Here is a 23,593-nt window from a genome sequence, read left to right on the forward strand (position 1 = left end):
AAAGGTCTCTCCTTGGTGCTGAAAGGACAAGAGTTGGTGCCAGGTGATTCCTCCCTAGGGAGGGTATTCCAAAGACAAGGCACCAAGTTAAGAAAGCGCTCTGCCCAATCGCTGCCTGTCTCACCTGATGGTGGAGGCACCCGGATCCAGAGATAACCTCAGAGAATGAGGAGGTTGATGTGGGTGTAGGCATTCCTTCTAGTGGAGCTTTGAAGGTAAGCACCAGTGCTTTGACCTGTGCAATTGTTCAAGCGCTGTCAAGATATGTTCCCAAGGACCCAGTAAACAGCCTGCCATCTTTATTTTGAACCAAATGATGCTCTTAATGCTTTTGTGTATTTTTCAGGTTTGGTGCATAGGGACCAAACTGCTCTGCGGCTTTGCACTTAATGCAACCACAAAAAAGCAATATATAAGAACAGACTTGCTGCAATCCTATCTATAAACCACAGAGTAAGGTCCATTGAATTCAGTGGGGCTTGCTTCCAGTGCATGCTGCACAGGATTGTGCTGCACAGGTCCATCTGGTCTATCACTGTCTCCACGACCCAGAGTGGCCAGTCGCGTGCTTCAAAGTGCTAGCCACCCCCTCTTAATTGTTCATCTGGCCATCAAGAAGTCAGTAGACATTTTTTGTTGCAGTTGTGTTTTTCAAGGCTTTTGTGACTTTTTATTGTGTGTGTACATATAAGGGTTTCAATCTAGTACCTGTATTATTTTTATGTGATAGTTATTTTATATGCTTTCATTGTACATCGAATATTTATGGAAATGTTGTCCATTGCAATGAGTGATGTTCAGGATAGCAGCCCCAAAATGTTAAAAGTAGTTAAATAAATAAATGCTATGTCAACAAAAGAGAGTTGCACCTTAACCAAATAGGTTTTTCAAAGCCCCAATTGCCGCTTCCATTGCATGTTGCATTGAAAACAATTTTGGGTTAAGCATTAATATCTGTTTATCCTAAGCCATGTCTTCTCGAGTGTGGTCAGAACAGACCTCTCCCAAATCAGAAGTTGGGTGGATTGGGGGTGGGGTGAGAGAGAAATTAATCAGCCAGCAGTGCTTTTCTTTATCCCTGGCATATCAACAGGAGAGAGCAGGGTCCCTTGCATTCACAGAATGCTTTTAAACAGACTCAAGGGAAGCAAAAACACTTGCAAAGCAGCAAGTCGCCATGTTAGGCTTATAAACAGTGATTTAGTTACCTGTGGCTTGCAGAAATCACTTCCGGACAAGCAGCTGGAGAATCTTTACAAAAGATCCTGCTACAGCCTGAGAAAGATCCATCTTGCTTATTTTGGTTTGGTTTGGTTTCATCTGATATTTCTGTCCCAGGACCGAATAACATTTTGATATAGAGGCTTTGGAGATACTTCCCTTCCTTTCTCTTGCTTTTGGATCTGACACCAATAACCCTTGGGAGATTATAAATACAAAAGTGCTTTCTCTTTGCATTCTGTGCTGGGGCCATTCCTGTTAGCATTCCACCAGCATCCCTTGCCATGCCCAGTGTTGCAGATTAGCTCTTAAAAACTCTGCTCCGCCTACAGCCATTACGGTGCAGTTTATATTTAGAAGTTTAATCAATCTCCTCCTAGTCCACAGCCTCAGGGAGATTAATTTCCATCATAGCTTTTGATAGGGATATTTTCATTTTAAATGCAACTTCTTTCTCTGCTGAGAATAAAAGTCAGTCCAGTTGCTTAACTGGAAATAAATTTCATTGGAATCAATTGGGCTGACTTCCAAAGGAAGTGGCTGCCCTTCAGAAAACTGAATGGAGGCAGATCTACAAGTACAGCTGGTTATCGCTCTCCTTTTTCTGAACAGCCCCATCCCGCCCTCTTCCAGATAGGTGTATCATAAGTGACTTTTGAAATGGTTTGGAGCACCTTGGAGCAATTTACACTATGGCTAAGGGTTAGATGCTGCTAAGAGAAAACAAATCTCTGGGTGGATTGGTTCATCTGTATATATATTCATTACTTGGCTTACTGTAGACTTGATGCCTGAGGCTGAATGCGTGAACTGGCTCTGTTGAATGCGGGGATACATTGATTCCATTGGCTGATCTTGTTATAACCTATGTATGTAGGAAGCACTGTCGAAGCATGTGTGATGTTGGGTGCCTGGAGGCTGATCTGCCTTACTGAAGCTTGTATTTTTCTTAAGCACTGAGATGGGCATTTACACGTTGCAGTCACTGTGCTCAACTTGGTGCCCCCCAGATGTTTTGGAATACAACTCTTGGCCCGAGCTAGCATGAGCAATAGTAAGAGATGATGGGAATCGTAGTCCAAAATATCTGGACAGCTCTGGGTTGAGGAAGGCTACTCTACAGGAAGTGGTGGAGCACAGGCTTAACATGCAGAAGGTCCCAGTTCCAATCACTCTGGACCCCTGGAGAGATGATACTGAGCTAGATGAACCAATGGTTTCCTGTGTTCTATGTACCTTCAGGAGTACATTATTTTGGTCTCATAAATTTTTTTTTTTAAAAAAACTCTGCCATTGGGGAGAAAACATTTGACCTAGTAAAGCCTAAGCTACCTCAGTTTCAGTCAGCTTTGCAAGGAAGTTCCCCAAACTTGCCAACCCATAATGATTTTTACCAGCTCACCTGACTGCATAAGCCTTCTATGTTAGTCATATCTGGCACACTGGCAGCCTGCAAGAAAAAGAGGAAATTCATTTCCAGGTAAGAAAAGGTGCCTTATCTGATCATCTGGAGTCAGTTCTGGTGGCAACCAGGTGAGTCATTGTTTACAAGCCTTGAGTGGGTAGTATCCTATACTCTCGGCTGAGAACTTGGTGTGATCTAATGAAAGACTGAGAACCATTTGGTTTCCCCCACCCTCAATTCTTTCTCACTCCAGACTTTTGCAGCTTCAGAGAATAGTCCTTGCCACAGATTCGGATCTCCCAGATGAGCTGCTTTATGGACGAGCTGGTTACCTGTATGCCTTGCTCTATCTGAATACTGAAATTGGACCTGAGACTGTGCCACAATCTGTTATCAAGGAGGTAAGAGAGAAATGGACTTTCCCAGAGTTTCACATTCTCCACTTCCTTGAGCAGGAGGAAGATTCAGGAGGCCAGCTGCATATAGAGTTGGTTCCCAGAGAGATCACTGAAGGCTTTTAGTGCCTTTTGTAATGGTTCCCACATTTTAGCTTAGCTTATCTGCCTCCATACATGTCCCATTTGTCACTTCGATCATGCAGAAGCATCTCCTGCCCTCCCAAGCTGTTCCTGCCCTCTTCTGGCCTTTCCAAATATGTTGGGGGGGAAAGCCTACGTTTTGCTCTTGGTGTTACGCTCATGTTTGTGCTTATCCAACACTAGCAGCATGAAGTCCTGTCCTAATATATAATGGAAGCCAGTTGGGAGATGCTGTCCTTGTGCTTCTTGCTTTCAACAGAAAAATAGGTGAGGGGATGTGTGCTTCAGATGTTGGAGCAGGAGAGTGTGCCTAGTCTTTTTCAGAGACATAAATAAAATAAAGCAAAGGGCCCACAAAATGTCCGGCTATTCCAGAAGTCCTCTTGAAAATATGTGAGTGTTCCTGTATTTTAGTTTTGCACAAAAGGAATGATTGAACCCTAAGGAATACTTTTTTAAAACCTTTTAAAACATGTAACTGTGACACTTGTGCAACCACTTTCTGTGCAGCTCTCACTTTTGTGCTTGATCCACAAGCTGGGAGGGGGAAATCTCATTTTTACTAGCAATAAAGCATCGCTTTTTATAAAACATGTACAGAAATTGTACCTGGATGAAGCCTTGATCCCCTTGCAACCTGTGCCTTTATGTATTGCATGAAAAACTGTTTTGCTTCACTGATCACATAAAGACATTTGAGAAGTATAAATTTACGGCACACCTACTTCAGCTATTTAAAAATTCTTTACAAGAATGCCTTGGCTATAGAATGTACCAGCCAGATATGAGATGCTGTCTTGGAATAATTAGATATCTGCTGTTCTCTCCGTCTGCATTAGGTGGTGGATTCCATCATTGAATCAGGTAGAAACTTTTCCAGAGAGGAGCGAAAGACTGAACGGTGCCCATTATTGTACCAGTGGCACAGGAAACAGTATGTTGGTGCAGCCCATGGCGTGTCTGGGATCTACTACGTGCTTCTGCAGGTAATGTTCCATGATTGTTTGAAATTTGCCCAGCTAGCTTTTCATTCATGCCTCTTCATGTGCAACAGTCTTCTCTTGCAGCTATCCCAGATATATGATCTTTAATAACAGGAGTGACTGTTGTTGTGAGATCCAAGAGCCAGTTTGGAAGAAGGGGATGTGGGCGTGGAGTGGAGAGAGAGACAGAAAGAGTTCTGAGGGCACCAATGAAAGAAGGGTCTCTCTCTTGCGGGTCTCTCTCTTGCAGGTCTCTCCCTCTCTCTTCCCAGTTCTCTTGCTTGCTTCTAGGCGCTGCTTCACTGAAAAGCCCAGGGCTCAAATCTACCTGACGGTCATTGTCTCTGACATGGAAGCTCCAGTGAATGGTTGATGGTTTGATTTCTCATTGAGGGAAAGGCCTGCCTACGCTTACAGCCACTCTTTATCAGTGGGAAGGATGAGCATAGCTCAGTGGGGGAGCACATACTTTGTGTGCAGAAGGTCCCAGGTTCAGTCCTTCACACCGCCAGTGAAAAAGTTAAGTAGCAGCTGCAGGTGATCTGTGAAAGACCTTTGTCTGAGATCCTGGAGAGCCACAGCTATTCAAATAGTCTTGCCTTGATAAAAGGCAGCTCCGAGTGTTTCTGTGCTGACCGCTCCTTCCTGTCATCCAGAGCTGAACTGTAGAATTGAAAGAGAGCCTGGTGCAGGCCCTGGCTCCCTCCACTTGTCTGCTCAAGGCAGAGCCATTCCTCGGTCACCAAAAGTGTCCTTGTGTATAGATACCCCGGTTTTTACCCTGACATGGCTGCCATCTTTTCCCCATATTCCATTCAAGATAAGTTTGATTCTTAAGGCCACTGCATGGTTACAAGTAAATGCTGATCAAAGATGCACACTGGATTTGTTCTGCATGCCATTTTCACATTCATGGTTTACCCTGCAGAATGGCTGCTCGTGTTTCTTCCCCATTGTGAGATGCACAAGTTTCCAGAGAGCGTGAAAGCTTGTGTGTCTCTTAGGAGGGGAGATGCACAAGTTGACACTTCACAGGTCTCACTGGAAGCGTGAAATGAGGATGCAGAAGTGAGCTGCGTTATTCTCTGTCGGTACTTCAAGTAACATGCAAAGCCATCTTCTAAATGGGCAACAACGAAGGGGCAAATTCACTCTCTGTCTGCACAGTTGTGCCCCACCGTCACCATGTCCCTGTTGAACAAGGATACTGGAAGGCATATATAGAGAAATTATTTTCCAGATTTATCAATGTGAATGTACATGGACATAGATTCATAGTAGACCTCACCATTTTATTGCTTTGAATGTGAATCTTAACTCTGTGGTTATTTTATATTTTAGCCAGCAGCCAATGTGGATCAGGAGAGTTTGACAGAGCTGGTGAAACCAAGCATTGACTACGTGCGTCATAAAAAATTCCGATCTGGGAATTATCCATCATCGTTAAGTAATGAAACAGACAGGCTGGTGCATTGGTGTCATGGTGCTCCAGGAGTCATCCATATGCTCATGCAAGCATATCAGGTATATCTTTGTTTTGCACAAATATGAGGAATGGAAACATGCGTACTTTAAAATTGAAAGTTGGGTTCCCAGGTTTCTAACAGGAGCCTGTAGGCCACCCAGAACAGTATGGATGCATGTTGCCCATTCCTTAATCCTTAGGCTACACTGCTTCTCAAAACAGTGAGAATTTATTTACTGCATGCATTAAGAGAATTGTTAGTTCTGTGAGTCCAGTTTCTGAGAAGAAACCGGTCTTAATAGCAATGTCCCCTTCCTGATGCCATATGGCAAACTGCTTTTGAAGTACAGTAAAACCTCAGTTAACAAATCCTCTAGAAAGGAAGCTCCTTTCAACAATGCTTTTTGGGCAGGGGGCACACACTCTGACACGGTCAGAATGTGGCTCCTTGCCTGCTGGATTGTGGTGGCAGCTGCTGCAGGCGTCTCTCTCACACGTGGCTGGAATTGCACTCCTTGCGGGGTGGCACAGGTACCTTTGCAGTAAACTGCATCTGATGCCCTGGAAGCACTCTTACTGGAGACGCGCCAGCAAGGACCGTGATTGCAGCCACGCATGAAAGGCCCCTGCAGCAGCCACAGTCGATCAATTCTCCTTGCCTGGTAGCAAAGAGGGAGGGAGAGGAACGGGGTGGGTGTGTTGCAGCCACAGTTAGCAAAGAGATCAGGCTGGTTAATTTCTCCTCCTCTTCCTCTGTTGGATGCATCCTTCCTTTGCCTGCCCACTCAGCCCAGTGCAATGAAGCTCCGACTCCTCTCTCCCTTTCTGTCTCTGTTTCCCTCTCTCCATGAATAAGTGAGCGTGTGTGCTCAACTGCTGTGCTGGAAGGAAACAGCTGATGTGATTGCAGTTTGATTGAGCTTTACACACACATACACTTCACAGGAGGGAAAGACAGAGATAAGGGGGGAGGAGAGAAATGTCTGAGGAAGGATCCAGTCTTTACAAGGGCAACACATAGCTCGTTCTCCTGCCCCCTTTGGCTCAAGACAAGTTCCAAGAACTGCTGCTTCCTTCTCCACCTGTTTCTGAGTGTATTTTCCGTGAGGGGAAAAGCCTGGATGCTCCAGTGATAAGGGGGAGAGAGAAACACCTAAGAAGCCAGCCTTTACAAGAGCAGTGCACGGCTCTTTCTCAGTTTCTTCCTGCCCCCAAGAGCTGCTGTGACTTGAGGTCAGGCTGCTACGTTCTCTTTTTCCCCTTTGTCAACACAAAACAGCATTCCCTCATTCTTCTCTGTTCTCTGCTCGAGTGTAGGGGAGGATGGTGCAGAGAGAGAGAGAGAGAGGAGCACAGGGGTGGTGGCGGCGGCGGCCTGCTCGAGTGTAGGGACTTTGAGCAAAGCTGTATGGTGAGGAGAAGTGTGTTCAAAGCTTTAGATTACAGCCATATGCTACATGATAAAAGAAAAAAGGCAAGGCAGGCATCACTGGATGCATTTTGGAAGAAGCCTTCAAGTGGGCTGTACTCAAGGCTTACCTGACCTGGTTGTTTCATTTCAAACATGAGCATTGTTAGTTTTGAATAAAAAGTTTGCTGAAACATGTTGAACTGCTCTACTTTTTTTGTTGTGTAGGAACCTATCCCTGTTCTTTCCATGTTATTCCTACTTCTAGTACCAAAGTTTCTGTTACGAAGGATTACTGTAATGAGAATTTCAAAAGCAGTTTGTGAAACCGCCTGGTTAGCTGTTCAAATAAAATTAATGGGCTCAAGTTACTGGAAGCCAGATTTCAACTGAACTTCAGCAAAATCCTAACAGTTAGAGCAATACGACAATGGAACTATCTAGGGAGGTGGTGGGCTCTCCAACACTGGAGGCCTTCAAGAGGCAGCTGGATGTTTGTTTTCACTTGGATTCCTGCATTGAGTGGGAGGTTGGACTCAGTGGCCTTATAGGCCCCTTCCAACTCTACACTTCTCTGAGTCTGTGATCTGGAAGTCCCTGGCTTGAATCTCACCTCCCCCAGGAATTTGCTGGATGGCTTTAGGGTGACTCCATCCACCCAGCATTAGCATCCATACATATACTATGGGGATAAATATTAACACTGGCACCTTACTGGGCTTTTTATAAGAATTACTGAGAAAACCTTTGAAGTGCTTTCAGTGCTTGAAATGTGGCGTATACATTCTAAGGCCTGGATCTAGTCACATGCAGTACATGGATGGGAATTCACGGCTGCATTTGTACTGAAAGATGCATCCAGCTAGTTCAGTAGGATTTGAATGTGCATCCCAGTGCAGATAGGAATACACATCATTTGTGCATATGGAAGGCTTCAGAGTTCATGGAGGCTAAGGCTATCAATGGCTGCTAGCCATGTTTATGCTCTGCGTCCATAGTCGGAGGCAGTATACTTCTGAAAACCAGTTGCTGGAAACCGCAGGAAGGCAGGCTGATCTTGCACTCGGGTCCTGCTTGCAGGCTTCCCACAGACATCTGTGAGAACAGGACGTTGAACTAACTGGGCCACCGGCCTGATCCAACAGGCTCTTATGTTCTTAAGCCTCCTTCGACGTGTAGGTCTCCTGTTACTAGATCAGGGCTTAAGTGTTAATATAATAATTAGTATTGTTAGTAGATTGCTGTGTGTGCCTGTTTGTTAATTTCCACAGGTTTTCAAAGAGGATAAATACTTGAAGGATGCAATGGAATGTAGTGATGTCATATGGCACAGAGGATTGTTGAGGAAAGGCTACGGCATCTGCCATGGGACTGCTGGAAATGGCTACTCCTTCTTATCCCTCTATCACCTGACTCAGGACAAAAAGTACCTCTACCGGGCTTGCAAGGTACCTTTTGATTTTGTTTTCAAAGAAGCATACTGGGTGATATTCCATGTTAGTTATACTTGGAGTAGACCCATTGATTTCATTGGGTCTTCTGTGAGGATAACTCAGTCTAGGAGCAGCCAACATGGAGCACTCCAGCGGTTGTGGGATTCCAACATTCACCAGCACCAGCCTGTATGGCCAGTGCTCAGAGATTAATAAACAGGTTGGTCATCCCTGATTTACCATGCAGTCTTAACTGTGTCTTTTCACAGGTAAGTCCCAGAGTTCAGTAGAACTTACTTACAGGTGAGGGGGGTTAGGGTTTCATCCTTACTTGGCTATTGCTTGCTATCTCTGTTCTTATCCTTTGTCCGTTCTTGATTCTTTATTAGTGAAGGTAATTTCTTTTTGCACTGATAATACGTACTGCAAAGGAAGAAGAGTAACTTTCTATCATAAACATATCGTGCACAATAATTGTACTTAATAGCATAATTTTGTTTAAGGTCTTGAAATTACACTTATGCCATTAAAAGAATAAATTGGGCCCTAGGCAGAATGAGTTACAATCTGATAGAAACAAAGCAAAAGGAACAAGAGGAGGGCAAGGACTCGGGAGCATAGACAGTGTCCAGGTACACTCATTTTACATAAAACAAGTGGGGCCTGAAACAAAATGTTGCAGCATGGAGTGCTCCTGTTCAGGGTTCCAGACACCCTGCCAAGCTCATTTCCAGGAGACTCCATTCTCCACCCCCACCCCAAAACCCTAGCCAGTCGGTATTCTATGCCCACTGAGTGTGCTTGGTCCTCACCAAGCTATCTTTGTGGGGGTTTGTTCTTCCATTAGGGTTTTATTTTCTAAAGAAGTTCTGTATTTTATTTTATTTTATTGCATGGATGTTGCCATTTTGGCTACATAAGAATGCACACTTGAGTTTGCTATCATAGGAGACCTGTAAGATAATGTAGTAAATCAAGGTTGAGAATGCCTCTGCTTGGTCCTGATTGGCTGGCATAAATGGAGAGTCCATCACTGGACCAAGGCCTAGTGGCTATTAACTGAAGGATGCCACTGGTGAGGTGTGTTGAGTTGAAACACTTCTGTGGGAAACACTGAAAATAAATATCTGTTGTTGTTAATGTGAAGCAGCCTTTGGAATAAAGACGGTACTAAGGGAAACCTAATATATTTGTCATCTTTATGCAGTCGTTATATGGAGAGGATGTAGAATTTAGAGAAGAAACTGCTTCATGTTAATAACAGCATAGAGCAATTTCTTTTCAAGGTACTTACCTTTCTGGTTGAACTGAAATTGGTCCAAAGAGGCCTCCCTTCCTCTCCTAATAGCTGCCAGGTGGGAAGGCCATTGGTGAGATCTGTTCTGGACTCGGGCCATTGATTGCTCACTGTTGCCCTCTAATGTAAGCTGATGCCTATGTCCAGTGAGAGAGGAAGGTCAGTTCTGTGTAAACTTTAATCAGAGTGGAGTGGATTTTGGTTAATCTGCATTCCCAATTTCCTGAAATCTAATCGTAGACTTTGTTAAGGCTGAAGTTAGACTTCTTAATCAGCCAACTCCCATGTGTTCCTCTTCTTGCACTTCACAGTATTTTGTCTCTGTTGGGCATGTGGTTATCAAGATAGCCTTAATTTCTTCCTCTCTATTTGCTGTATTTTTCCCAGTTTGCAGAGTGGTGTCTAGAGTATGGTGCACATGGGTGTCGTATTCCTGACCGACCCTATTCGCTATTTGAAGGTAAGACATTTTTAATTTTTGAATTCTATATTCAGTAACGTGTTATTAGTTGTTATATTGTTAAATTCAAAGCTACCTGGTTTAGCTGGGCTGTAATTTCACTTGAGCTGATATTGGCCTAGTCACATGTCACACTAAGCTAAACCATGGCTTAGCACAAACACATGAGTGTGTGGGCTCCAGGAGAGGAGATTGCAGATCCTTTGCTCCTCCCTGGTCGTTCTGCTGCTGTGCTAAGCCAGAATTTCGTTTGGTGTGCTATCTGAACCTCGGCTTGTGCTTTAGCTCTCCCAGACAAACCACAAGCTGCAATCCATAGGAGAAACCTTGGTTACAGAATGTGATTTGGACAACATGCTAAGTTAAGCTGTGACTTAGCTCAGAGCAGCAGAACAATCTGGGAGGAGCAAAGTGGCCACGATCTCTTCTCCTGGAGCCTGCATGCTAAGCCATAGTTTGGCTGAGCATGATATGTGAACCAGGCCCAAGTCTGCAATCCTAAACATACTTACATGGGAATAAGCCCCAATGAACTCAGTGGGATTTCTTAGATATGCATAGGATTGCACTGCAAGCCTACTTGATGAAACATGTGTTGTTCCTATATAATATTCTTGGCCAAAGAGTTGACATACCTGTGCTACGTTGTTTTCAAAATCATATTTCTAATTGATTTTGTTCCCCAGAAATGTTTTAATAATAGCTAGGGTTGCCAGGTTCAAGGCCTGAGATTGATCCTGTGTCTTTAGGAGAAGAGAAAGTCAGCCAAGTGCAGGTGTTCTTGCAACACTGTAATAGGAAAAACCACAAGGTGGAATTCTCCCTTCCCAACTTTTAAAGATACAGAAGACCTCTTGGTTGCCAGGCCCAGCCTACCATTTTTAACAATATATTGTAGATCCTGATGGGTGGAAGGCTGCAATGAGGGGAAACTGCATGCTTAACTATGTTCAGTTTGGCCACAATCCAACAAAGGTTAGTTATGGTAATGTATTAATTGACATGAATGGGATTTTAGCAAATCACAGCAGATTCCATTCCATTGATTTCAGTGAGATTGGCAGCTCAGTCTTATCCATGTTTATTGGGAAGTAAATCCAACTGATTTCAATGGGATTAAAAGCTCAATCATTTTATGTGTCTACTTGGAAGTAACTTCCATTCAGTTTAGGGGGACTTATTCCCCAGTAAGTGTGTGTAGGACTGATGCAATCCCGACCATGTCTACTCAAGAGGTAAATCCCATTGAATTCAATGGGGTTTCCTTACAGGTAAGCACTCTTAGGATTGCAGACCAAGTCTCAGATAATTGAGAATGCAGCTATAGCTTTAGCTGTATTGTGTCATTTTGAGAGCTGCAGTTGGTTCTGTTTCCCCATTGAAATATATTACCAAAGCAACTGAATTACAGTGTTGCTGGAAGATTGGATTTGTTCAATATTTTCATTTGCTGGAGATCAAATTTGGGGAGTAGAATTATATTTTTAAGCAATGTGTCGTGTTTTAACTTTTCTCACAGAAATCTTAGCGTTGAAGCTCAAAACAGACCATTGATGCTCAGCACTGAAAGAGTTGCTTTCAGAAATGACTTGTTTGCCATCTTTTGTTAAAAACACAGAACTGCAGGATTATTTAATAACATCAACAGTAATGCTAATGTTATAACTATATTTCACACTCTATTAAACCTGTATTTTCCTCTATGGAAATATTCTCTGTGTAACAGAATTATAATGTAGAGTGCTGCTTTTCATGATGCTAAACTTTTCTTACTTAAGCTTTATTTGAGAAAAAGACTTGGGGGGCATTTTAGTACCTATTTTTCACACTTAATGAATTAGGGTAATTTTGTTTTACTCTAATGCTTCAGTAGTACAAAAAAGCTGAAGATACTTTACAAATGCAAGAAATACAGTTTTTCTCTCTAGTATATAAGATCACTTCTCTGAATCAATGATGGTGAAATGGCTAGCCACTAGAACTCATGTGGGCAGTCTGTGGGTTTCCCCTGCAGCTCCTTAAATGTCCCACTACCATCATTGAAAACTAGACTCCTTTCCCAATTCCTGGAACAACCCTCCCCTGTGGCCTTCCCCTACCCTTGTGTGCTCCGTGACCCTCCTTCTGGGAGTTGATGCCAGAGCATCTTTTAGCAGACTTTCGGGCAGCTGTGCTCAGTAGGGATGGAATCCTCTCCTTTTTTACATTTAATTTTTAAGTGTGGCCCCCTGGTGGTCATTAACAATCTGATTCCTTTTTCCTCCAATATCTTTTCATTTTTCTGAGCTCCTCCAATATATATATTGCTTTGCAGAGAAATATTGATATTATATTCACTACTTATTCACTAGTATCAATCTTTATTCTGAACTCTGTAATGATTGCCTGTTTACATTCCTTTTCAAGTGCACTGCACTTGATTAAGGCAGATAATCAAGTCAGTGTCTTCCCCCTGCTGCTTATAATCAACACTTCATTCCCCCCTGCTGCTTTCTGTCTGTCAGTTACAAACAACTCGTCATTGACATCAGTGAAAGGGAATACACATTTGAAGAGCTCACATGGAAAGTAAACTGATAAAAGTATCACTCATACTATTGATGATTTCAAAGTGAATTTAAAAAAAAGAATTGGAAAAACAGAACAATGAATCAGAAACCAGGTGCAGAGAGTTGCTACTTTAAAATTCTCTCTGCAAAGATAGAGAATATCAGAAATAATAATTAATCCGATGGCAAATCCAATTATTGCAGAAACGGAGCCCACCGCTAGTGCTCGGAGGGCTGACCATAGAGCATGGCAGGTACAATCTTTATGGAAGCATGGTGAAAGTCGTAGATGGGCAGATTCCTTATAGTATGTCAGCATAAGATCATATCCAAAGGATCTAGGTCTCAAGAGGTCTTCTGTTTTTGTGTGCTTGGATTTGATTTGTCTCCTTCAGGTATGGCAGGAGCTATCCACTTCCTCTCTGACATAGTTGACCCTCAGAAGTCCCGCTTCCCAGCATTTGAACTTGGCCCTCAAAGGAAAGAAAACAAAGAGTAGAACAGCTAAGTGGAAACTGAAGATGATGCCCAAAACAACAAGACTGCTTAGTGCCTAAAGTAATACTGAACCAATGTTGAGAGTCTGCACAAAAAATATTTCTTGCCTCTTCTCCAAAGGACCACATTTGTCATTACTGCATGAATGAAAGGATTCCACACCTTTCATTTTAAGAGATGCCTTCAGCTGTGGGGATGAGCAGTCTGAAGTTCATTGGAACTCTTCCCTTTTTTTGATTTTCACAGTTGTATCTTCAGGTCTTTTTGAGTGTTTGCATGTTCATTGGTGTTGTCAGTGTAAAGATTTTTCTGTTTGTTGTGAAGCTGAAAACTGTTCCGTGACATCCAGTTCAGTTTGTTTTTCTGTGCAGGACCATAATGAGAACACACCTCTGCAGGAAATGCAAGTTCACACTGGGCACACTTTGTCTGTTAACCATAATGAATGAGGGATGGAAGCCTACCCAATGCCAAGGTTGTTTGACCCTTTTCTGGGATCACAGCTTCAGTCACTGAACACTTTTTTTCTCAAGACATCAAGAGCATGGTCCAATCACAAGCACTTAAAAAAAAGTCCCATTGATTTCCATGAAACCATATGCTTGAAATTTTGCCATTGAAATTAATAGTTCAACGGCTGGCCAAATTATGCCCAAAGTCTCTCTCTCCCCCTCCTCCCCCAAAAAACAGGGATTTAAAATTTTCTATTTTTTTAGCTTTTAGTCCACCCAAAGCAAATCACTCATGTCCCGTTGGTTTCAATGGGAAAAATGTAAATGGGTGCTAGACTCTGACTCCGCTGTTGAAATGTGTGGGGCTGGATTGTGTCCTTAAATTTCAAGCACCCTTCAAATTAAATAGATAGCCTCTCTTCCCTACCCTCCCCAATATATCTACAATGCACATTTTCAAAAGTGCTTTTATGAGACTAATTTTCAAATATAAAAATGTTAAGCACTGTCTGAAAAACAACGTCCTTTTAATGCTGGGGGACAGGCAGCATGTCTGGCTGAAGCAGCTCACTGTAGCTTGCTGTGTCTGGGCTTTGACCATATTTCCACCAATTCAGTGCCATATGAAAGTGGGTGGTGGGTTCAGGTCAGCAGTTCAGGGAAGGACTGTGGGGAATGAACTGGCCATGCTGCTACTGCTGAAGTTTCTCAAATGGGGCCAAAGTATCCAGTTCTGATGAACAAGACTGTCATTCTCCCTGCTGGGTGACATAGACTCTCCCATTTTTGTTGTTTCATCCTTTGAAATACCAAAAGTTTTTATTTTGGTATTCCTCTGTTAAAAGAGATGCATAGTTGATGTGTCATTCATGCCCGAAGTTCTCAACTAATTGGGTCATAACTTTTTTGTTGTTGCATTTACTCTTCCACATCTTCTAAAAGAAATTAACAGATCTGCATTATCAGATGTATCCTTTTATATGGGAGACGTTTGGCTTAAAACAAACCCAATAGTTTCCAGTCACTGTTGTTGACGAGTGAAGCCCACTTCTAAACTGGGATGCTTCAAGGTTGTTCTGAGTTTTGTTGTGCCTATTGCACTGGTTTAGTCTAACAGAAAAAGGACAACCTCTCAGAGTAATAGGAGCATTTTGTAAGAAGGGATGGTGGATTAGGGGGAAAATCAGTTATCACAATGTTTTGCTGTTCAAATTGTTTAAAAAAAATAAATTTAGCAAAATATGGAAGTGTTCTGAACAGTTTTCCTACTTACTTGTCTGTGTTTTCTCACAACTCAATGTAACAGAGAGCATTAGTTGATACTACGCATCACACACGACTTGGGCCTACTACTAGTAGCGCAATTAGGAACAGTGATCATAGTGCTATTAAATTAAGCATACATGTAAATGGTCAATAGCCAAGAAAGTCCAACACAGTCACTTTTGACTTCAGAAGTGGAAACTTCCCCAAAATGAGGGGATTGGTAAAAAGAAAGTTGAAATACCAAGTCCAGGTGGTCAAATCACTCCAAAACTAGCAAAACACTGGATAAATGTTTGACGAAGAAACACACCTCGGCGTTTGTGGTGTCTTGCAGTCGCAGGTGGGGCGGCTTGGGGAGTCCCTCCTGTGTCGCCTGGGCCTGGCTGAGTCGGAGGGAGTGTGGGCCTTGCAGCTTTTCCATCTCGGGGCTTTCCGCCTGACGGTCCGTCTGCCCCGCCCTTGCTGGCTCTGGGGTTTTGGAGGCAGTTCTGGAGGCAGTGGAGAGGCATTCTTTGCCCAGTTTGGTCGTCGTCCCTCCCCGCGGCTCCAAGCGGCGCCAAGCAGGGGACGTTTCGTGCGCCGCGTTGTTTCTGGGCGCCGCGTTTGGGGAGCTGTTGGGCGGAGAGAAGGACTCCCGCTTCCTGCGTTCTGCTTTCTACTTCATGCAGCTGTTTGCCGCCCACATCGGGCCAAACGACACGGGGTCCTATCCTCTAGCGCTGGATTCTCCAGCATTTTTGTGTAGACCAACAGGACTCAGCGCCTAGACGACCTGGTTGATGTCCGTTGAGCTGCTTTAACACTTGAGATCCGCGGGCAGGAGCTACAGCCAACTTCTCCTATTGCTTACATGATTTTAATTGAAAAGTAGCTCATTTTCAGTCTATAATTGATTATGGATTGTGTGCTAATGTTGGTGGTGGGCATGGGCTGGTATTAATGGGAACAGTTGCCTCAGGAGGGTGTGTGTGAATAGGATGACACATGAGACCCACTCCACTCTCTTGATTCTCACATAATGGAAGCTGGAAATCAAATCAGAAGTGACCAAAAAAACCCAAGACTAAGACAGCTGTGTTATGGCAGAGACCTCCTTAGCAATCGGAGCCACATTCCTAGCACCTGGTTTGCAAGATCCTGTTAGCATACTTGCCCTGAAGGGGATCTCTTCCTCCTCGGCAAAGGTGCATTAATTATTTGGGGCTTGACAGTTAATCCAAAGGGATACACTGCCGTCTATAAAGCTGAGATGGAGGCAAAATAGTCACAAAGCCTCTGTTAGTGATGGACCTTTGTTACCTGATAACAAGAACAATTTGCTGTATGTATATGTGCTTCCACGTCGACTGCGACTTATGGCGACCCTGTGAATCACCTTGAAGGCCTTTTACAGAGTTAAAAATGAATATAAGACTCAAGCCTTAGAGGAATGTGGAAAAGAGATACTAAACACCCAAGTCTAACCTAAGGGTCTTCTAACACATTACACAAGGAAGGCAGCCCCAGTCTTGCCATCAACATGCTGCTGCAACCAGTCCTAGTTCTCTGCTGAGTGTATCTCTGCAGTATACATTTGTCACACATTTTTAGGTGTACACATAAAATATCTTCGGTGTATGCCTAAACTGTGTCATGCAAAGTGGTCAAGTCAGCAGCAAAATCTCATTCCAACAGTACTCTTTTTATTTCATAAATTCTCTTTAGGGAAGAAGAGTTTCCTAGGCAATCAGGTCTTTGTTGCTATACATGTGCATGTCATTGTTGGCCCTGATCATTTTTTCTTTCCACAAAAAAACCAACAGGTTTCTATGAGGTTCACATCATCAACAGTACATTACAATTTTAATTCCTGGCAACAAGACACCCCTCCCCCCCCCAAAAAAAAATGGTTAGCAAAAAATAAAGGAAGCCAGGTTTAAGGTGGCAGGTTGGACAACAGGTGGAGATGGTGTAATCTTGTTCTACCCAATGTTTGTGCAAGTGAAACAGAGGGATGAATTTTTCCCCAACATGAAACCATTTGTTATGCTTCATCTTACCAGTGTTCCTTGGAGTCTGCATCATCCAGTCCCTTCCTATTTTTCTGAGATTTATAAAGAAACACAGTTCATCATCTTACATGTTACAATTGGTTCAGCCATCACCTCTTGCCCCATGTCTGCCACCTCTCCCCTTTCCCATACTTAAAATACAATTGACTCCAGGGTTCTTAGGCTGGTATATATAGTTTTGTGCTTACTACCATACTGTGCTGCATCAATACGTTAATACATGTCTTAGAATTAAAAAGAAAGTGTATGGGATTTAAATATCGGCTTCCAATAAAAAGCACTATAAAGACTTTCACTCTTGTTTTGAAGATGTCAGAAGAAAATTCACCCGGTGCTGCAAATCCATCACTGTCCAAATAATGCAAACGACACTGAAGTATTAGCAAGTCATCTGCTGTTCCCAGTCCTGCCCCCTTCTGCCTAAGTCACTGTTTGCTGCAGCTCAGAGAGATTATGTGGAGGATTTCACCGCCTGCTCATAAGGTGGGGGTGGGGTATTGCAGTAAGAAGGTAGAGGTGGATAAACTGGGTTCACTTGTGCAGATTTAGGTTGGGCATGGTAAGTCATAGCTCCTTCTGGGTCTGTGTAGTACGCCACCCCTGGCTGCTGGGTTCCTGAAAGTGGGAGGCAAAAGACAGTAACATCTGACATTGGTCTGTGTTGTCATGTTTGAAAGTTGTCATAGATTATCTTCAAGGCAACCACAGGCTTGATTACTTTCCTACTTCAAAGAAATCCTCCTTCTCTGTATAACATATGCACGCACGCGCGCACACACGCGCACACACGCACGCACGCACACACACACACGCACACACACACACACACACACATATATATATATATTACAAACACACACGAATGAAAGTAAAAACAATTGCGGGACCAAGAAAAGCAGATTTCTGCCATGTGCAGAAATAATATGAAGTCCAGTCAAAACTAAGCACTTTCAAGCCTGACTGATTTTAAGGGGAAATTTTCAGCATGTGCTTACCTCACTCCCACTGAAATCAACAGGGACTTAGCCTACGTGTATTTGCACATAGGTGTTGATTTTGCAGGCTTTATTGTGCTTCTGATAGTTGTGGGGAGGGGGACAGTGTTCTGAAGCTCCATTGTCCTTGACCCCTGCAGATCCAGCTCAGCCCCTCCCTAGCCAAGTGTCTGGGATTTTACCAGGCACCTGAAGCACTTTCTTTTTAAACAAACAAACAAACAAGAAATGAAACAGGAAGGCAGGAAACTGAATTTTTCACCAATTGGCAAATCTCACGTTCATGTGATGTGATTGCAGAAGCACAAAATCAACTCAACCAGACACTGAGCATGTGACAACATTACGTACATATAAAGTGCATGCTATAATTCCATTGGAACACAGAAAACGGTACTAGGTCAGCTTCCTGAGAATCCCAGCTTTCATTTAAAATAGGAGCAAGTTTGTAGCCCTTACGCCTCTGAGGGTATGCTTGAAAATGTGAGGGCAATGCTTTCTAATAAGATGTCCAGCTTTTCGGAGGTTCAGAGCCTCGGTGCCCAAACATAACTCTTTTCTCCTCTCTGTTATTAGCAAAACTAGATCTGTGCAAATTAAAAGGAATTATGCAAATATGCTCAATTTGCGTAATTTATTTAGGGTGTAAAATTAATATTTCCTTGTTGCAGAATGCATTTTTTTATTTTCAGCATGGAAAAATCACAGCCCTGATGAAAGTACATCTCAGCTTTGCACAATGTCATGGAAAGGCAAGATCAAACAGAATTGCACTCAAATTCCATGGCAATGGAAAAAACGTGGGGGATGTGTATACTGGAAATGAGAATGCACTGAATTTTCTCATGGTCATTGCCTCATGGTCAAAAGCTGCATCACTTGATGTTGTTTTAGATTTCTTGGCAATGAAACAGGCTGTGTTGTTTTGATGCTGCAAAAAATATCCGGTTCCATCGGAAGGGGCAATCTTATAGCAGCACACAAGAACAGCTTATTGTTTTAACTAAACTGCCTCCATTGGACAACCACGTTGATATTCACAGCAAGAATTTCACCCAGATAAAAAACTGCATAATGAGACGTCAGCAGTCAGAGATTTGTTCTTTCCAATTAGTGTGAAATTTAGCCCTGTTTTGGCCGTCTTCCAGTAGCTCTCCTGCAATTGCTTTCCTGCAATTCTCTGTCATCCTTGGATCCTTGGGCTATGGATACTTAGCCTATGAGGCAGCCTGTCCCCCTTCATTGCCAAATTGCCTGGCTCCTGGGTTCAAGTCCCTATGCTCTCTTGCCAGTCAGACTCCGAGCACTCACAGCCTCCCACCTCTCTCTTGTCATCCTGCCAAGAGAACCCATCTGTTGGCCTGGGAATGTCTTCACTGAGCATGTCTGTGCTTAGGCAGAATTTTTGTTGTTGTTGCTTTTATTGCTATGATGTGGTTAAGAACGTTTCTCTCTACAATCTTGAGAACTAGAACCTTTCATTTTTCCAAAAGCAAACCCAAACCAAATTCCTTATAGATTCTCATATGAGGAAACCTGCTCACGGAGGCAAAATCTGATTACCCGTGGGGGACCTTTGGGGCATGACGGTCCCCCATGGAGTGTGAGTTTCCTGACCACCAGTAGTTTCCCTCACAAGCAGCCCTTCAAATCACATGCTATGAAAGCTGATGAAGAAGTCTTCCATCTCTGCATGTATTAGAGAATTATCCCTTAGAATGGTGCATGGCTGGTATTTGACTCCAAGGCTGGTATTGTTAATATGGCCAGGATGTTCCAACATGTTTTGGAGGGACTGCCAGAATATAAGCATGTATCAACACATGTGGTGGGTCTGCAGATGGGTACAAGTTTTTTTGGGGGGGGGAAATAAATGAAATTTCTCTCATAACTCTACAGCAAATTCAACCGACCCTGGGATTGGCATTGATGAATCTCTTTTTTGGGCCCTCAAATGGATTTAGTATGCAAAGAATTGATATTACATTTGTTACTTGCAGCCCGTCTGGTAATTGCACAAAACTGGAAGGATTTTAATATTTCAGACCTGAATCTATTGGTATCAGAGGGTTTGGCTGGCAGCCATTTTAGAAAAAATTGACACATAAAGTAAGAGTAATGAGGGGACAAGCAAAAAATGACAAGATTTATTTCATCTGGTTTAATGTTATTGATTTTGTAAACAAAATAATCAAGTGAGGATAGTCCACAGCTCTATCTCTGTTTGAAACACTTAAAAAAAACACTGTTGTGTGGTCACAATTTTGATATGTTTGGTATTCGTTTATAATAGATATAGAAAATAAGAAATTATTACTAGATAGTCATACCCTCTGATGTGATTTAATATTGTAATGAATTATGTGATTATTATGTATTAGTGCTTTCATATTTATCTCTCTAGACTGTATATGGTGGTGGAATGTCAAGTATGTAAGGTATAGACCTATGGTTTATTTTAGTTATGTTTTTGTTGGAAAATTGATGATGATGATTTGAAGTGATACCTGTAGGGAAGCTGTCACGGGGGGGTGGGGAATCACCTCCTGCACAGGACTCTTGCAATATGCAAGGCTTCCACAGGAGGTGGACTTTTTCCACCCAACAGCAGTTTTTCCAGGAATAGACCTGGGCTCCTGCTGGGAGGAAAGGTGGGATATAAATCAAATAATAGACAGACAGATAGATAGGTAGGTAGATGAATAGGTAGATAGATGATAGATAAAAGATAGGTAGATAGATGATAGATAGAATAGTAGAGTTGGAAGGGGCCTATAAGGCCATCAAGTCCAACCCCCTGCTCAATGCAGGACTCCAAATCAAAGCATTCCTGACAGATGGCTGTCCAGCTGCCTCTTGAACGAGTCCAGTGTCGGAGAACCCACTACCTCTAGGTAGTTGGTTCCATTGTCGCATGGCTCTAACAGTTAGGAAGTTTTTCCTGATGTTCTGTCGATGGGTGGGTGGGTGGATGGATGGATGGACTTACACTGGCAGAGAGGTTGGTGAAGATTTCTTTCTAGTACAATCCAATCTTTATTGATACAGTCATAGACCAAAAGACATTTATAAATAAAACTACATACATTTATAACAAAAGGTTACAAAGTTGCAGTCATGTTAAAACAATAAAACAACAAGAAAAACAGTTACAGTAGGGTGGCGGAAGCTTCTGAACGGATAGATGCCTTCCGAATTGATTGAGCCGCGAAAATGTATTTAGCAACTGGCAAGATAGTATCCTTATTAGCCGCTGACAAAAGATGGAAAAGTAAACAGTTAAGCGGTTTGTAGGGGTATTTATTTATGATGGGGGTTATGAATTTGGAGCGAATATCGTCATATAGGGCGCACTCAAAGATGACATGAGAGAGAGTTTCTATGGCGCTGACACCACAAAGGCATAATTGGTTTGCATATGGGATACGTTTAAATCTCCCTTTAAGTAAGGCAGAGATAAGACAGTTAAATCTAGCCTTTGTAAAGGCTAGACGATATTTGGGGATCGTAAGAGTTTCCAGATAAGGGGCACTGAGCATAGGCGCAAAGCTCAGACCAAAGTGAATAGGAGAACAGGTCGAGGTGGCTGCAGTTATGGAGTGTTGGAAGTCCATATCGCTAATACGAGTCCGGATAGAATGTTTAACTGTCTCTGGAGCGAGGGACGTCAGATGTTCAATTGAGAGGCCAATACTTGCAAGGTAATTTGTAAACGTTGAGGCCCATTTCGAGGTAAAAGAGTCTTCCCAGAGTAAAGGGAGATAGCCAGTAGATTTTTCATAAGACATTTTAAGAACATAAGAACATAAGAAGAGCCTGCTGGATCAGGCCAGTGGCCCATCTAGTCCAGCATCCTGTTCTCACAGTGGCCAACCAGGTGCCTGGGGGAAGCCCGCAAGCAGGACCCGAGTGCAAGAACACTCTCCCCTCCTGAGGCTTCCGGCAACTGGTTTTCAGAAGCATGCTGCCTCTGACTAGGGTGGCAGAGCACAGCCATCATGGCTAGTAGCCATTGATAGCCCTGTCCTCCATGAATTTGTCTAATCTTCTTTTAAAGCCATCCAAGCTGGTGGCCATTACTGCGTCTCGTGGGAGCAAATTCCATAGTTTAACTATGCGCTGAGTAAAGAAGTACTTCCTTTTTTCTGTCCTGAATCTTCCAACATTCAGCTTCTTTGAATGTCCACGAGTTCTAGTATTATGAGAGAGGGAGAAGAACTTTTCTCTATCCACTTTCTCAATGCCATGCATAATTTTATACACTTCTATCATGTCTCCTCTGACCCGCCTTTTCTCTAAACTAAAAAGCCCCAAATGCTGCAACCTTTCCTCGTAAGGGAGTCGCTCCATCCCCTTGATCATTCTGGTTGCCCTCTTCTGAACCTTTTCCAACTCTATCATATCCTTTTCCAACTCTATCATATCCTTTTTGAGATGAGGCGACCAGAACTGTACACAGTATTCCAAATGCGGCCGCACCATAGATTTATACAACGGCATTATGATATCGGCTGTTTTATTTTCAATACCTTTCCTAATTATTGCTAGCATGGAATTTGCCTTTTTCACAGCTGCCGCACACTGGGTCGACATTTTCATTGTGCTGTCCACTACAACCCCGAGGTCTCTCTCCTGGTCGGTCACCGCCAGTTCAGACCCCATGAGCGTGTATGTGAAATGAAGATTTTTTGCTCCAATATGCATAATTTTACACTTGTTTATATTGAATTGCGTTTGCCATTTTTCCGCCCATTCACTCAGTTTGGAGAGATCTTTTTGGAGCTCTTTGCAATCCCTTTTTGTTTTAACAGCCCTGAACAATTTAGTGTCGTCAGCAAACTTGGCCACTTCACTGCTCACTCCTAATTCTAGGTCATTAATGAACAAGTTGAAAAGTACAGGTCCCAATACCGATCCTTGAGGGACTCCACTTTCTACAGCCCTCCATTGGGAGAACTGTCCATTTATTCCTACTCTCTGCTTTCTGCTTCTTAACAAATTCCTTATCCACAAGAGGACCTCTCCTCTTATTCCATGACTGCTAAGCTTCCACAGAAGTCTTTGGTGAGGTACCTTGTCAAACGCTTTTTGAAACCAGAAATTTAGGGCGGCCAACCACGCTTGAGACTCAAGTGACACTAGGCCAGATTCTAACCTAAGGACCGCCGCAGGAACGCAGCTGGGAACGCCAAAAATTTGTCTGAGAAACAAGGAGAGAATTGCCTCTGCAGAAGAGTTGAAGGCGCCAATCCATAAAGGTACCCCGTAGAGAAGTTGAGAAATAGTTTTGGATCTAAAAACCTTTAGGGCTGCCGGAATGTATTGTCCTCCTTTACTGAAGAAGAACCTTCGGATGCCACTGGCTGAGTTGCGAGCAGTAGAAATAGCCCCACGGATATGGGGAGTCCAGGACAGAGAGGAATGAAATAGTATACCAAGGTATTTGAAATGAGAAACCTGTTCTATTTTATGGGTATTGATTGTCCATACGTGAGCAGGAGAGTGCTTGGCAAAAGCTAAGATCTTAGTTTTGGAAAAGTTTATAGATAGTTTGTTATCATGACAGAAGTT

The 23,593-nt window shown here is 43.0% G+C and overlaps 2 protein-coding genes across 3 annotated transcripts in view; one reads left to right on the forward strand and one right to left on the reverse strand.

Annotated features, from left to right (window-relative positions):
• Positions 1-14,957, forward strand: part of LANCL2 (LanC like glutathione S-transferase 2) — a 31,322-nt gene extending 16,365 nt beyond the window's left edge. The window contains exons 4-9 of the mRNA XM_061586598.1: positions 2,880-3,027; positions 4,005-4,151; positions 5,490-5,672; positions 8,293-8,469; positions 10,139-10,211; positions 13,156-14,957. Coding sequence (XP_061442582.1) covers positions 2,880-3,027; positions 4,005-4,151; positions 5,490-5,672; positions 8,293-8,469; positions 10,139-10,211; positions 13,156-13,259 — 832 coding nt within the window. The 3' untranslated portion in view covers positions 13,260-14,957. The remainder of the gene's footprint in view (positions 1-2,879; positions 3,028-4,004; positions 4,152-5,489; positions 5,673-8,292; positions 8,470-10,138; positions 10,212-13,155) is intronic.
• A 1,645-nt stretch (positions 14,958-16,602) lies between these two features.
• VOPP1 (VOPP1 WW domain binding protein) overlaps positions 16,603-23,593 on the reverse strand; it is a 67,824-nt gene continuing 60,833 nt past the window's right edge. Inside the window, exon 5 of one of the 2 annotated variants that reach the window (XM_061586707.1) lies at positions 16,603-17,642. In XM_061586707.1, the coding sequence (XP_061442691.1) occupies positions 17,479-17,642 (164 nt within the window). In that variant the 3' untranslated portion in view covers positions 16,603-17,478. The remainder of the gene's footprint in view (positions 17,643-23,593) is intronic. The other variant, XM_061586705.1, reaches the window with a different exon arrangement.

Source organism: Rhineura floridana, chromosome 10 (genome assembly GCF_030035675.1).
Source record: "Rhineura floridana isolate rRhiFlo1 chromosome 10, rRhiFlo1.hap2, whole genome shotgun sequence".
In the NCBI taxonomy this organism is placed as follows: Eukaryota; Metazoa; Chordata; class Lepidosauria; order Squamata; family Rhineuridae; genus Rhineura; species Rhineura floridana.